The 16579-nt window shown below is 32.2% G+C and overlaps 1 protein-coding gene across 4 annotated transcripts in view; it reads left to right on the top strand.

Moving 5' to 3' along the window:
* LOC135134663 (WD repeat, SAM and U-box domain-containing protein 1-like) overlaps positions 1-16579 on the top strand; it is a 64149-nt gene that overhangs the window by 23303 nt on the left and 24267 nt on the right. For all 4 annotated transcript variants that reach the window (XM_064063413.1, XM_064063416.1, XM_064063415.1 and 1 more), the window contains exons 2-4: positions 15187-15302; positions 15351-15581; positions 15634-15720. In XM_064063413.1, the coding sequence (XP_063919483.1) occupies positions 15193-15302; positions 15351-15581; positions 15634-15720 (428 nt within the window). In that variant the 5' untranslated portion in view covers positions 15187-15192. The remainder of the gene's footprint in view (positions 1-15186; positions 15303-15350; positions 15582-15633; positions 15721-16579) is intronic.

Here is a 16579-nt window from a genome sequence, read left to right as displayed (position 1 = left end):
ATATTTGGTTTGAACTTCAATTTTCTTAAAAACTCCACAAAAACCCATATTTCAATGAACGATTCTGGAAGAATGGTTAAGTTATCGAAAAAATTTGGCCGAAAGTAACTTCTAAAAATTGAAATCAACAAGAAAATGGTCAAAAAAGCGTTAAAATTTTCATAAGGAGGGAGTATTGAATAAATGGTTTTTTGATAAAGTTGCCTAAAAGTTCAGAAAAAATTCTAAGATATAATAGATCTCAATTTGCTGATTTCGAAAAATATAGTGTGTCTTATGGTCACGGACCAAGATGTAAGAAATGGTACCGCGTCAATTCGTCGTGCACAATTCGTCGCGCGACAATTGATCGCAAACAACTGATCGCAGCGTCAACTGGTCGCAGCGACAACTGGTCGCAACGACAACTGGTCGCAGTCACAATTGATCGCAACACAATTCGTCGCAAGTACAACTGGTCGCATGCGACAATTGATCGCAGGCGAAAAATGATAGCGTTTATAGAGAAATAAGTAATTGTTATGAATGAGGAAAATAAAATAATGTGCTATATTCTCAAAAATTTCATTATTTCTAAAAAAAAGTGTCAAAATAAATACATACGAGTTCCATAAAAACAGTAACTATTAGGCTCAGTTCCGACTAAACCAAAGTGCAAAAAAGTGAAAATATTGTAAAATATTTTTTTTAATGCTGACACATCTCGTCGGTATGCTACTGTAATGTTCATTTGGATTATTCGTCTTATTGATTAGACGCTCAAGTAAGTGATTCAAGCTTTTCTTCTCACAAATTTAAAGTTTGTCAATTAAACGAGTGAAAAAAATAGCTTTCAAAACGTGTTAGACGTCATTTTTCTTTAATAAAAAATGGTTTTAAAATTATTACAATTGTCAAATTAAAAAGTTATAGATAAATCGTGAAAAAACCCTCGTTACAGTTTTAAGTGAAAAAGTATTATTTTCATTACGTTCGATAGTTTAAAAAATTAAATATATATATTTTTTAATAAATTTGGTGCAAAGAAATTTGAATTTATATATTAACAATTAATCTTGGAGTTTATTGCATTCTTTGCAGACAATTTTTTGCTCACTACAAATTAGTTCTGGATTATCTTTAATCCATGATAAAACCAAAGATGTTTTTTCATTCAGAACTTTTTTGAACGCTCACACTGTTAATACGGCACTTGTAGATACCAAAGAATGAATAATTTATCTCGTTCCCTTTGCTAAGTACCTACACACCAATCTCCACTTTTACGTCATTTCTGTAAACAAGATCGTAAAAAGATTAGTTTTGACCATGGAGCAAAGGAATATGCTCTTACTGGAGGAAGTGCCAGACTTAAAATGATGGTTTCGAGCCAAACCGGTAAAGTGTCAGTACAGTACCCCTCACTATCCAGATTAGACTGCCGATGACAGTGACGTACAGTTTTTTTTTTTTGAAGCGGCTCATGGAATAAAATTTGTTGAATAAAACAACGCACATAACAGATTTATATTCTCTATTAATTAATATTATTTAAAATATTTAAATCAATCAATACATCACGAGTAACAAGTAATACAGTGAATACCGGTAAAAAGTAGAAACAACCAGGATGACGACGCCACTGAGTAGTGGTTATTCGTAATGGCGTGACTAATTTTTAGCTTGGGAAGTTTGAAAAGTTTATTGAAGGGCATTTCACTCGGAAGGCCGACTATTCATACTCACAATTATTTGCCTAATCTGCCGGATGTAGGTGGGCTTCTCCAGCCCATGTTGTAAATTTTTGTAGGATGCAAAGTGCGGAGAAGAATAAAAACAGGTAGCAGCCCGTAGTAGGGTCATTCATGGAAAACTGCGAACCAATTATTTTTTCCATTTTTTTAAATCTGAGATCTGTTTTACACGTCACAGAAATATCTATCGTAAAAGGAATTTTTAGAAATAATTTTCTCGTCATTAATCGGTTGCAAAAGATCAAGAGGCACTCGAAGCAAGCCCTGACAAACTTATAAGCGGCGCCAGCGGAGATCTCCAACTGGCTGCGGTACCACCATGGACACTTACGTAACCTCCTTTTCCAGAATTGTCAAAATGACATTGCCAAACTCAAAGCAATCATGAATTAAGCATTTCATTTTAAATTCAGTTAGTATCAAGTGGTACATGGTATTCGTATTTTGGGTTGCGTAAAAATAATTTTCAGAAATAATTTTCTCGTGACTAACCCTGTATATGTATTTTTTTACAGCCACATATGGTACAACTGAATTTTTCTTCAGTACAATACTAGTCACATAATAATAATTAAAAAATAAGTTTTTAGTTGCATAAGTACCTACATTTCTTAGATTTCCCGGTAACACAAAATTATTCTTGACGCTCTAATAAAAGTTTTTGCAATATATATTTACAATACACGTAAACCTTTCTCAAACCCTGTAAAAGATCCGTTGCAATTTACAAGGGATTAAAATAAGTATTATATCCGTCCAGTGGAATTTACATTCGCTGCATATGGATACTCTAGATGTACTATTAGTTCATAAATTTTATTGTTTGGTGATATGTATAAAGACAAGAATAGACAATAGAGGCAATTCTATATCAAAATGTGTTAAAATTTAAAGGTTGTTAAAATTGTAGTCTAGTTAAGAACAATAAACACTTGTTTTTATGTTGAGTACTTATTATAATGAAGCTAGTTCCTATAATATAATAGGTAAAATAAGCAACGAGATAAATAGAAACAATCTCTTAAAAAAAATAACCAAAATGACAATTTATTAATAAAAAATCTTATGTAACGAGGTGTTTACGCTCGTATTTTTTAATTTTTAAAGTGCAACTACAAACTTCGTCACTTATCTATATTCAAATTGTTTTTAATTCGATATTTACACCTTACCTGATTGCTAAATTTATTGCAACTTAAAATTCAGAATACAAAATATTTAGTTTTAATAAAAGAAAATACTTCCCGATGAATTTTACCTTGCGATCAATTGACGCTGCGATAAATTTACGTACGATCTATTGTCGCTGCGATCAATTTACGTGCGACCAATTGTCGCTGCGATCAATTGTCACCGCGATCAATTGTCGCGTGCGACCAATTGTGCTGCGACGAGTTGCTTGCGATCAATTGTCGCGCGATCAATTGTTTGCGACCAGTTGTCGTAGAATCGTAAGAAATATTTGGTTTGAAATTTAATTTTTTTTAACAGTTCTAAAATGGCCATATTTCAATGAACGATTCTGGATAAAATTTTACAAGTTATCGAAAAAATGAGACTGGAAGTAACTATTAGAGATCAAAATCAACAAGAAAATGTGTTTCTGCAATTTTCGAAAATGGTCACAAAAGCGTTCAAGTTTTCATAAGAGGGGGAGTATTGAATAATTAATTTTTTGATAAAGTTGCCTAAAAGTTCAGAGGAAATTCTAGGATATAAGTCTCAATTTGCTGATTTGAAAAATATAGTCTAAAAAATTTCAAGAAAATTGGAAACATCGCATCAGAATTTCAATAATAAACGGTGATTATAAAGCCTAGGAAGCATTGATGCGTAAAATATGGCATACTGATAACCTTGGGCCAAGATTTTAGAAATATTCGGTATCAAAATCAAAGTTTTGAAATATAATTCTAAAAATTGCCATATTTGAATGAGGGATTCTGGAAAAATGGTATCAGTTATTGAAGAAATGGGGCTGAAAATAGCATCTAGAAGTCTAAGTCTACAAGAAAATGTCTTTCGGCAATTTTCGAAAATGGTCAAAAAAGCGTCAAAATCTTCATAAAATATCTACCTATTGAAAAATTGAGCTTTTGAAAAAGTTGCCTAAAAGTCCACAAAAATTCTAGGATATAGATCTCGACGTGCTGAATCTAAAAATACAGCGTATTTATGGTCCCGGACCAAGATTTAAGAAATATTTGGTTTGAAATTTAATTTTTGTTAAAAATTCGAAAAATTGCAATATTTCAGTGAGCGATTCTATAAAAATGATGGACATTATAAAAAAAATGCAACCGGAAGTAACTTGTAGAGATCGAAATCTACAAGAAATTATCTTTCGGTATGTTTCGAAAATGCTCAAAAAAGCGTCAAAATTTTGATAATCGGGTATTGAAAAATTGAGCTTTTGAAAAAGTTGCTTAAAAATCTACGGACAATTCTGGGATATAAATCTCGACGTGCCAAGAAATATTTTGTTTGAAATTCAATAAAAAGAAGCTAAAATTTACCATATTTCAATGAGCGATTCTGAAAAAATGGTAGAAGTTATGCCAGAAGTGACGCCGAAAGTAACTTCTAGAGGTGGAAATCTACAAGAAAAGATCTTTGGGTAATTTTCGAAAATGATCGGAAAAGAGTGAACATTTTCATAATCGAGTATTGAAAAACTGAGCTTTTGAAAAAGTGACTTAAAAATCTACGAACAATTCTGGAATTTGGATCTCGATGTGCTAAGGTCGAGAAATTCAATATAAAAAAAGCTAAAAATTACCATATTTCAATGACCCTTTCTGGAAAAATGGTAGAAGTTATGGCAGAAGTGACACCGAAAGTAACTTCTAGAGGTGGAAATCTACAAGAAAATAAATATATTTGGGTAATTTTAGAAAATGATCGAAAAAGAGTGAACATTTTCATAATTGAGTACTGAAAAACCGAGCTTTTGAAAAAGTGGCTTAAAAATCTACGAACAATTCTGGGATCTGGATCTCGGCGTGCTAAGGTCGAGAAATTCAATAAAAAAAAGCTAAAAGTAACCATATTTCAATGAGCCATTCTGGAAAAATGGTAGAAGTTATCGAAGAAACGAGGCCGAAAGTAACTTCTAAAGATGGAAATGTACAAGAAAATGTCTTTATAGTAGAAATCTTTTGAAAACAGCACGTTGACTCATCTAAAGCTTCTCATCGAACAAGAATTGGTCGTCTGGGCAACTTTGTTGGTGTGCTGTTTTCAAAAGATTTCAACTCCAGGTAATTTTCGAAAATGATCAAAAAAGGATAATGTAAAAATATAGGTATGTGTATTCCATTTGAAAAATCTAAGTTTTGTGTTACGCCTTAAAAACAAAACACTCTGTATAGTGCAATTAATTTTTAAAATAATGGTGTTGGATTACAGCTATCTGATCCTTTATTTGACAGCTATTTGAACGTAGCTGTCAAACTGAACAAGGGACGAGTTGATGTTGCCAACATCATTATTTTAAAATAAATTGCAGGACCTACTAGAGGAGTTTGTTTTCAATCATGTTATTTACTACTTAATTGATTTTTCCTCAAGACTTTGAGAACTACAAATAACAGAATTTGCATCGTGTTGCGCACATTAAAAAAACTGAACATAAATATTATTGTGTTGAAAGTGTATGAAAAGTGGAAAAGACTGGAACATCTGCACAGAAAATGTATTAAAAACATGCTCGTTTACTTTTTTTCTGATAAATGTTACATTCTATGGCTATAGTTTCATCGTCCTGTTGGAGTATTTTTTAAATAATTGTAGGCCACTTGTAAAACTTGGTGTAGTTTCACATATGCCTAGTGAGGTTAACAAATATTTGGAAGGTATTATGAATTCAGACATATTTTCAACCTCCCACGCCAAATTCTATGAGATTGTACCAAGAAAGCAATAAAAAACGCAATCAAAGACAGCCATGGTTTTTTAAAGATTTGTCTTCGATAGAATTTTTGTCTTGTGAGATTACCATCAATTTGAATATTTGAGTTGAAATGATCAAAGACAAACTTTTAAAAATTTGTGGCTGCCTTTGATCGTGTTTTTAATTGCTTTCTCGCTGTAATCGTAACGTGTACATATTGACTACTAGGAGGTAGATTAGAATAACATAAATGTGGCACGTCCACTGTGAAAATACTGTTGAAGAAGACCGTCCAGAAATACGTACTTTTGACACAGGTCTTACTTAATAATTTAAAGCTCGTAAACTTATGCCAACAAATAAAGAACCCAACAACTGCAATTCGTTTTGTGTTATACTTTTCTCTTCACACAAACATGAATAAAAGTTGCATGTATTTTGTTTAACACAAAAGCTGCTTTTGGAATTTCTCACTGTAACGATATAAAAAAAAATCTCAATCGAAGTACAAGTTATAATAATAATAGTAAACATAATACTAGTTTCTTAATAGTAGTTTTATTATTGTAGGTAATTCTGACACACTTTAATAGCTATGATCATGTTTGCATTTTACGGGGAGCTTTTATTGTCGTAATATGTGAGACAGCACTAAAGACGGAGCAACGATGGCAGAAGGAGGTTCTTTTCGTCGTTTACGAGTAAACCGTAGCTATTGATTTAATTCTTGCTGCAATGGAATCTGGAGCAAATTTCCGTGCAAATCCATGTGATGCTGCGACGATACTCTAGCGTTTCGACACGCCTAGATCCATCCTTTATGATCCAACAACAAAAAAACCCTCTCCAAATAAACGGCATAGTTTTGAAAATAGCATATTCGGAGGGCACGAGTGAGTATGTTACTACATATTAGCTTGATTTACGGTGGGCGTTTGTTTGCGTTGTCTCGTACTGAATTAATTTACACAAGAACATTAAGCGACTTCTTTATCAAAATACTGTCATGTCATAGAGCTTTGTTCGACGGCGTTGATAAAAAGCTTTGTAATAGTTGAGATTTCTTGGTTATTGTTGCAGTTTAATTCAATAAACCACGTCAACTATTATTATTTTCAGATCGATATAGAAGTAACGTTTGATTGTGGCTCGATACTCCTGCTGTTTTCATTGAATATTCCTGCTGCTTTGTGGACAAAATTTATTTTCATAGTTGTCATAGCGATCTAATGTCTGTTTTGTACAAAGGTCGCCGACGCGTTTTATTAGTTTCACGGTTCACGTGTCGCAGGTTTTTCAGTTTTGCTTTCGTTTTGATCCGATGTGATTTTGTGACTTTTTGATTTTTTTCAAGTGTCATAAATAGTGGACAGCGACACGGTGGGTACGAAGTGATCTATTGATGTCGCGGTGCATTTTCTAGAAAAATTACCGACAAGTTTGTGATTTATGTTTCCAGCGTTTGATGTTTGACGAATTTTTTGCTTTCGAAAAACCGCCGGTTTTTCACACGTTCTTGGATTTTGTGGTCCACTAGTTGCTAAATTTATGACGAATTAACACCCAGTTGGTGTCTTAAATTCAAAGAATGCGTTTTTTGGCCGTAAATGCAAAGCACATACCTGTGCAATTTAATTTAAACGTGGTGAAGTATTCGAAACTAGATGTTATTCGACCTTCTACTAAAACTTATTTAATTTAAATCCGTTGTGATAACAAACACCTGTTGAATGTGGGTTCAGCTTCCACCGAATTAAATATACTATATTAAAGCATAATTTAGTTTAAAGTTAGTTGAAAATGTTTTATTGGTTTTGTTTGTTTAAATGCGGCGAGTGATTTAAGATTTTGCGAATTTGAGGATTTTAAGAGGATCACTTAATGAGAAGTGGCGAGGAGTAAAAAGATCTGACTTTGAAAGTTAGTACAATCGTTTCTCAAAAGTTTCAAAAAAGACCATAATACGAGAAAAGTTGCAAAGTTTTTGGAAGATTGACGGCATTACAACAGTCTGCAGTTATCAAGAGCAGCGAACTGATCAAAATGATTGAATTTAAATCGTTCTTTGTTGTGCAGATAAAACACGTGAACATTTAACCACGACTATGAATATTAATGGTTTCATCTGCAGTAAGTTCGAATTAAATAATCGATAACCTTGTAGTAAATAAATTAGTGGCATCTTGAGTAAGTATAAGTTATTAAAAATGCAGCGTTGTATTGATTAATTCTTTAAAAGTCTCACACAAATCCGATCAACTTTTAATCAGTGTTCGGCTTCGATGTTACGTAGGGAGAAACAATTAAACTTTGCAGGAAATCTTGTTATTATTTTTTAATAAAACTCGGATTTAATTTTAGAGTAGGGAAGTCGCGTTTACGTGCACTTTGAACGAGACTATATAGGATTACAAATGCTCTTTGTTAAAGCTTATGTCCCATACGAAGTTTTTGATTTAATGTTTTGCTTTGTTCTACGTTCTAGGTGTACATTTAGAAACTTTTAATTGCTACGGCGATGTAACGGAAATTAATTTACAACGTTTTGCCCACAAGTGTAATAATTTTATAAATATACCTTTTCAGGTGCAATTTTGGAACGCTAATTCGTACAGTGCATTAAATTTGAATATTTTGAAACGTTTTATATTTGAGATAATTACCGTTGATTGTACTTGTGTGCGCTGATAAAAAATAAGAATTTGTGGACTACGTGTTTATTGAACAAATTTTTTCAACTAATTATATCTTTATTGAACTCGACTAAATTGTTGTTCGTTGACTCAGATATCCTCATTATTCGAAATAAAACTGACCTTTTGGTTAATACATATTTAATGATAAAACTTTGATAATTTCAGAAGAGTCATATAGTTGAGTGATTTTATAAGTCACGTAGGTAGATTTTTTGAGTTACAGTGTTAATAGTTTATTACAGGAGTCGAATATAGAGCAACCAAGTATATGTTTTTTAATATATAAAGATCTTCAAAGTTGTATCGTTGAAAATAAATGAAGAACGTGGTTTTACTTCTGTATGGCACAGATAAGTTATAATCGATATCTTGCCTCTCACCCTACATCAGCAGAATATTATATTTCGAAAATAGTCGAACGTAAAACTAACATCAGTATTGACAGGAGTGAATATTGATAAAATCACGTTTATCAATATAAACGCTTGTAATGTTTCTTTACTTTTTCGTTGTTATTTTTGTGCGTATGGTAATGCTTCCAAATTAATAATTTTGGAGAATTTTATATTGGGTGGTAGCCACTTTTGTATATTGAAATTAGAAAATTTTGCATGAATATAAAATACACTTTGTTTTGCTTTTGCTAAGTGGTAAACCAATCGAACTGAATAAAGTTGTATTGAGATCTGTAATAATTACAAGTACTTAATACTAATTTTAAATTTAAAGTCACACTAATGTTAGTACTCAACTTACTTTACAATAAATAACTCATTACACATCGTATATAATTTGAGAAAATGTCCTTTTGTCAAAACTATGCCTTAAAAATTAAGAGAAATGAGAAAGCATATTTCATAGCAAAAAATTGTATCTTGTACCGAAAAATGTTTTTTTTTATTTTATTTATGTCTTTACCTGACATCGTTGGCAGTGACATTTAGTTTATATCTAAATTTGTTATTTGATTACAATTAAAATGTCATAACCAAATTTTCTTGAGCGCTTAAAAGTGACATAGCGCCAAGCAAAATTCTAACAAAATTTATTAATTCTGTTGGCAATTCAACCAATACTTGTTTTGTTTCCGTCTGTCAGTTGTCTGTGTCGATTTTTATTATACAAATAATCTCCAAAACTACTGTTATCAAATTTTATATGCGAACTAAAAAGGTCATATAGATAGCAAAACAGTAACAAAAATTTGTCTAATCATCCCCACCAACAATTTGATGACGTCTCCTTATCATTTTTCGTAGTAAATAAGTATTATTTAAATTTCAAAAATAACATACGTTATACTTGTGGTATGGTTTATGAATTTGCCGTTATTTTTGCCCTATATATCTAATTTTTTAAATTTTATATCATAGTCAGTACGAATACCGTACTCAATAAACCACACACGGTTTACTTTGTACTTTGTACATCAGACTTTATGAATGTTGAACGCTGTACTGTGTACATTTTGAACGACGAAAGCCGCACTTTACGAACGAAGAAAACCGTATTTTATAAATTCTGATCGTAGTACTTCATTAACTTTACGCGCCATGTTTTATGAGTGACGGACGTCATACTTTATAAATTTTAGACGGTGTACGTTATTTAACGACTGGTACCATAGTTTTAATTTTTATTATAGAAAGTTTGTGAATTCTAAATTTCTCAGGGACCTACTTTTAATTTAGAATTGCTTGCAATGAACAAAAGTCATTGAAATTGTAATAAAAACCAATATTAATTAATAATTATATGTATAATTAACCTTCTAATATTTCTATCAAATATTAATAATTAATAACCTGAAGATTGAAATACTAATATTATGGTAATAAAGTATGTAACTGATAAGATTTTGAAAATTAAGGATTTAAAAAAATTAAGAAAAATGTGTGGGTGGTTCTTTATGAAAATCTATTTGTTATAAAATTTCAGTCATTTCACTGAAACCAAAATTTGAGGTGTGGTTGAAAATATTAAAATAAAGTATTTAACGAACGCGCTTTGTGTGAGAGAGTCTTTACTTTTTCAATATCAGTAATTGTGCCGATTTATCTTTATAAACAGACAACCACATAGTTTATTTTACAAAAATCAAAAGTGTGTTGTTCTAATGAGGCATTCAGAACATTTGGGCCTTTTAGTTCTGTAAGTGATATGATATTTTTAACCCATGCATAAAAGTGGAGTCGATGCAGATGAAGTTGGCCATGATTTCTGATACACAGGGGCGAGATTTATATGAAATACATATAACAAGCAGGTTAGATTTCCAGTATTTAATTTTAATAATTAGAAAATAAATTAGAACAACGACGGGTTTACTTATTTATAAAATAGGCAACATATGTAAAAGTTAATTGATTTATAGTCAGGTAAACATCTAATTAAGATCTTGGTAGGATTGGCAAAACAATCAGCATAAGTAGTAACAAACAATTTGTCAACAGCTTTCATCAAAGTCGTGATTAGAAACGCTTTCTTCAGCTTTTTTGAAACTGTGATTATTTTAGTATTAATATTACTAATTTAACCCTATAAAAAATCTAAACTTTAACATGACGGTGTGAAAATAAAATAAAAAAAATACCTCCCTAGAAAATCGTCTCAAAGCGCCATTATTCTAAGAGGCCGTAAAAGTATTCTCTCGGTTTGGCGTAAAAATGAGTAGTTGGAAAATTTCCTGGGCACTCAACAAATGTCAGATCTTACTGATCCGACCCGAGTTAAAAGCTAAATTCTAGAGTTAAAGTACATATATTAAAATGACGTACATTTTAAAAACAGCTTCACTCCCATAACATGAGAATGCATTATCGCAAGTATTTCATCAAAACTAATCCGAAACCAATGAATAAGATTAAAACAAGGAAAGTAATAATTATCTACCTAAGTGTTTGCAAAAATCTTCACGTTCAGATGCTATGTTTTAGATTATTAGTTATTATCAGACGAATGCCCACTTTTATATTTTCTCGACGTTTTATGACCCCTAGAATGCGAAAAAAATAGTCTCCCGTTTTGTCCATTTTTATTAGATACGTAATCTCCAAAACTGCTGGACCGATTGTTGTCAAATTTTGTATATAGTATATTAGAAATATCATGTAGATGATAAAGTGCTAACCAGAATTTTGCAACAGTTATACAATAATAAAATCCTATAAGCGTGGTGTACGAATACGCTTTGAGATTTTCCCTGACAGTCCAAATTTTTGCAAAAACATAATGCGCGGTATGATAACAGTTTACTAATAGTGTAAGGCATCCCGGTCGTGGTCTAGTGGTAATGAATCAGGAATGCGGACCGGACGTCGCGCGTTCGCGCGTTCGATTACAAATTTGGCCTTTCGTTTTTTTTCTTTTTCTCTCGTATTGTGAATTATCTATGTTTATGACGTCACTTTATTTAAAACCTAGCTGACCCGGTGAACTTCGTTTCACCTACAATTTAATTTTGAATCTGCAAAACCGAATGCTTTGAAATCTTGAACATGTTTTAAACATATGATAAGCATAATAAATTTTTATTCAAAATATATTTACTTATCCTCTCCAAAAAATTGACGACGTCAGCCCAAAATTTTGCCAAATGAATCCTATCTAAAATATCCAAAATAGAATGAGTTTATTCTTGTGATTTATCATTCCATTCATATTTTTTAGATTTGCCTTTATAATGTGACTCAAAAAAATTAATGAATGGGTGAATTAATTTTATTGATATAATCAGGAACTGCAAAACCGAATGCTCTGAAATCTTGGAGATGCTTTAGTGTTATCATAAGCATGGAAATTTTTTGATTAAAATGTATTTGTTCATTCCCCTTAAAAAATTGATGACGTCACCTGAACTTTTGCTGAATAAATCCTATCTGAAATGTGCAAAATATGATGAGTTTTTACTTGTGATTTATCACTGGATTAATATTTTTTTAGTTTTGCTCATACGGGGTGTCTCAAAAAAATGAATCACTGAGTCAGTTTATTTTATTGATTGAATCAAGAATTGCAAAATGTATACTTTGAAATATTGCAGACGTTTTGAAGTTACTGTAAGCATGGTAGTTTTTTAATCAAAATGTATCTATTTATCAACCCTAAAAACTTGATGACGTCACCTCAAAATTTTGCCGAATAAATCCTATCAAAATGTGCAAAATATAATCAGTATATATTCGTAATTTATAGTTGCATTCATATTTTTTAGATTTGCTTTTACACTGACTCAAAAAAATGTATAGATCAGTTAATTTATTTTATTGAATAACTCAAGAGTTGCAGAAATGAATAATTTGAGATCTTGCAGACGTTTTAAAGTTATTGTAAGCATGGTAAATTGTTAATCAGAATATTTATTCATTCCCCCCAAAAAATTTATGGAACGGCTCACTCGATTTTCGCAGATAATTTTGGGAATACAGTACACTTATTTTTAGTATTACACTGCACCAATCCAAGGTGATATACGTGTTGATTGTAAATGTTGATTAGGTCATCACAAAATTGTGTGAAGAAAAGACTCAACTCGAAAATACTGAATATGTTTCATTATACTTTTGGTGCGAAGGAAGTTTTGTCGAAACAACGTTCGATAAATTTTTTGACAATGGTTGATATAAATAAAACTTAGTAGATGCTCATACTCGAAATACGAAGTATCTACTCTAATATCAAATCAAAATGTTTCTAGTTTTTCTAGATGATGCTAATACTTCAGTAGGTACCAGTTGATGCTCAAGTGGCATCTCGATACAACAAAAAAGGTAAACAGTGACAGTGTGCAACCATGAAGGCAAAAACTCACCAAAATATAAGTTAGTATGGGGTAGACACCTTGAGATGGGAATTTCTATGGCCAGTGTTAGAAAGAACGCACTGCACAATTTATGCATAAATAAAAGTTAATTACCTGAAAAGTTTTCGATATTCCCGCTCCTAATGTATTCTTCAAACTGAATGAACCTTTTGACAACGTTCCACGTTCATGAAAGTAGCCATGTTTAGTCAAAATTCACTCTTTCAACAATCCTATTCGTTTTCTAAGCTGCTTTACAGACAGCTCAGTCAATTGCCACGCCGATACTCATTTTTAGATTAAATGCTCACAAAACGTGTAGATGTTCAATTTGTTTCCGGGGAGATACAATGTTTCCAACTAGGTACTCATCGAGTACCTATGTACTGAGGTATATAAGAGTAATACTGAAGTAGGTACTTCGTACTTCGAATATGAGTATCTACTCAATTTTATTCATACCACCCAATGTCTCGTTTCAATGTTTGATCATGTTGATTATGAGCACAACGCTGATCAACTTCCGCATCCGAATTACCCATGAAATAAATCATTGCGGTTTGCACCAGAGGTAGTTCGTCACACATTTGATTGACTTCGTGGACCTATGTCAGCTTGTGGTCTTCTCGGCATTCTAATGATCTTCATAAAACGACACAGAATTATTTTCACAGTCAATCAAATCTGTAAATTTGGTCTTGACAATTTTAAAATATTGAAAACCTCAAATTAAATCTTCGAATAAGGGTAAAGTTTGAGGTTTTGTCGAAACCAATAAAGTGAATATAGGTAAATAGAACTGTCTTTTTTAAATTGTAAAACCTTCTCGGCTGCCCTAAAATGTCTTTTTTTTAATGTGAAACCTTCTCGGGGGTCCCAACTCTCTTTTTAAAAATGTAAAACCTCCTCGGGGGCCTAAAATATCTTTTTTTTAATGTCAAACCTTCTCGGGGGTCCCAATTATCTTTTTTAAATATTTACAACCTTGTCAGCGGTGCCAAATGTTTTTTCTTAGAATGTAAAACCTTCTGGGGGTCCCAACTGTCTGTTTTAAAATTGTAAAACCTTCTCGGAAGCCCTAAATGTCTTTCTTTTTTAATGTGAAACCTAGGAGCGCCAAATGTCTTGTTTACGAATGTGCAACTTTCTCGGGAGTACCAACTGTCCTTTTTTAAAGAAGACGAAGCCTTCTCAGGGGTCCCAACTGTCTTTTTTTAAGAAGATAAAACCTTATTTTTTTCTATTCCGCTGTGACTAGTAATTTCTATATTGTTTTTTCTCCATAGAGGTTATCACGAAAAAGTAAAATTCCGCAAAATCAAATTTTATAATTTTTGAGAGAGGCAGTATTTGTTGGACTGTACGTCAGAAGCGAGGGAAGTTCTGTCGAAACAACTTTGGACCAAGTTTTTTCAATTTTATTGTCTCTTTTGTGATGAAACAACTAAAAATAGATTAATACGTAGTAACACCAATGAATGAAAACAATGAATCATTGTTTTCTGTAGTCTGGAATTATTGTATTCTTATCAAACTCGTCAACTTTATCTAATTTTTTTTAATTTATAAAATAATGTTTTAAACCTTTTAGTTTTTGTGTTTTTTACGAAATACAAGTAGACTAATTGCTCTAGACTAGATTTAAAATTAATTTAACTATAATAAGTAAGTATGGACAAATTTCGAAGAAGTTACTGATTCAATGATTCGTCCCGACTTAATTAATTGAATTTTTATTTTACCCTCGGGGCACAGAATACGCCGAAACCACTCCTGTTGACTGTCAACGTCAGTATTTCTGTGCATTTCTGTGATATTAATAAACTGACACATCAAATGAAAGTGCTTTCAAATATAGCAGATGTTCATCATTTTTGTGTAATATCGATCAATTCTAACTTTAGCTCCTTTAATCTTTGCATAATAACAATAATAATAATAATGATCAATAGACTCCCAATTTCACTGTCACAAAAAGTAATTTAAAAATGCATTCAGTACATTCTACGTGTAATATTTCAATCTTATTCGATATTTCATTACTGACTTCGATTTTTGTTCTAGTAAAAAATGTCAATTACTGGAAATGATATAAAGATCCTACAAAGCATCGCAGGTCATCGAAGCGACGTAACAACATGTGATTTTACTTCTGATTATACCCTAGTCACTGGATCCAGGTAAAGCCATTAATCACCCCTTAAAGGTCTACAGTATGCTTTATACAGCGACAAAACTATCCGAATATGGGATTGGGTGCCAGGATCGGGGTACGTACAAAGGTCGGATTCCCCTCTCAAAGCTCACAAGTACCAAGTGACCTGTGTGAGGATATCTCCGCAAGGTGCTATGTTTGCAAGCGCATCAGTGGACGGTACGGCAATACTGTGGAATCTCCATTCGGCTGTAAGACTTTATACTATGGTACAGGTTAACGGAGACGCCATCAGAGTCTGCAGGTGAAAATGACAAGTTTACAACGAGTGACTTTTTTTAATATTTCATCTATAGATTTGCACCTGACAGCTCCATTTTGGTCACAGCGGGAGATAATGGAGCCGTGTGCATCTGGGATTTGGTTCACAGAAGCTTGATAAGGTAATTGTAAATTTATAGGCAGACTTGGTTATGAAATAACAGCGTTTCACAAGACGTAAAAGCTCGGTCCCGGCGCATCCACCAATTTTGCTTATTTAGCATTATTTATTTATCAAAGCTAGAGGAAACGGTTCAATTTTTTTCTGATTTCTTACTTATTCATGGATCGTCTTTATTTATTCATGTTAAAATATTCCACGCAGCACCTTGACACTTTGCCGGAGGCGTAGTAGTTGATTAGTAACTTTACTGGAAATTGTGCGGTGTTATAGCTCAACATCGCTGAAAATTTCCCCACGCGACGACACAGTGGGTGATTCTATAAAATACAGATGACTTGCATATGGGGTGCTTTTTCATTTGGTTAAATATTCCGATGTCAAAAACACATACAAAGTGATTTTTTTGCTTCATGAGAAATAGTTTGGAAGCGTTGTAATAGGATAATTTGGACGATGTTGAATTTCATGTTTTCTTGGCATCGTAGCGATATAATCGTAGCATAAGAAATTAGGCCGTTTGTTTTATCTGGCAATTTATCAGATAGATAAAATCCTAAACTATAGAGTCGATTATCTTGCAATCTGTAGTCGATATTCTTAAGACTGATATAAAATTTGACAACAATAAAAATCAACACAGACGACAGACCGACGAGCAGACGGACGGAAACGTCCAGAAAACATGCAAATATTGCAATATTTCCTTATTCTATGCTGTGATAGTAATGAACAAATTTGTACAATGTGTAATAAATATAAAAGACTTTCATAACATTACAATAAATAAAAGCAATAAATGAAATTTTAATTGTTTAAATTTTTATATTTAATAAAATGTGATGAATTGAAGTGATGAT

This window comes from Zophobas morio, unplaced genomic scaffold, assembly GCF_036711695.1.
Source record: "Zophobas morio isolate AGI-343-1 ecotype UQ-CSIRO unplaced genomic scaffold, CSIRO_AGI_Zmor_V1 ptg000023l, whole genome shotgun sequence".
Lineage (NCBI taxonomy): Eukaryota > Metazoa > Arthropoda > Insecta > Coleoptera > Tenebrionidae > Zophobas > Zophobas morio.
The sequence above is the reverse complement of the archived record's forward strand: the minus strand, read 5'-3'. Positions and strand labels throughout refer to the sequence as shown.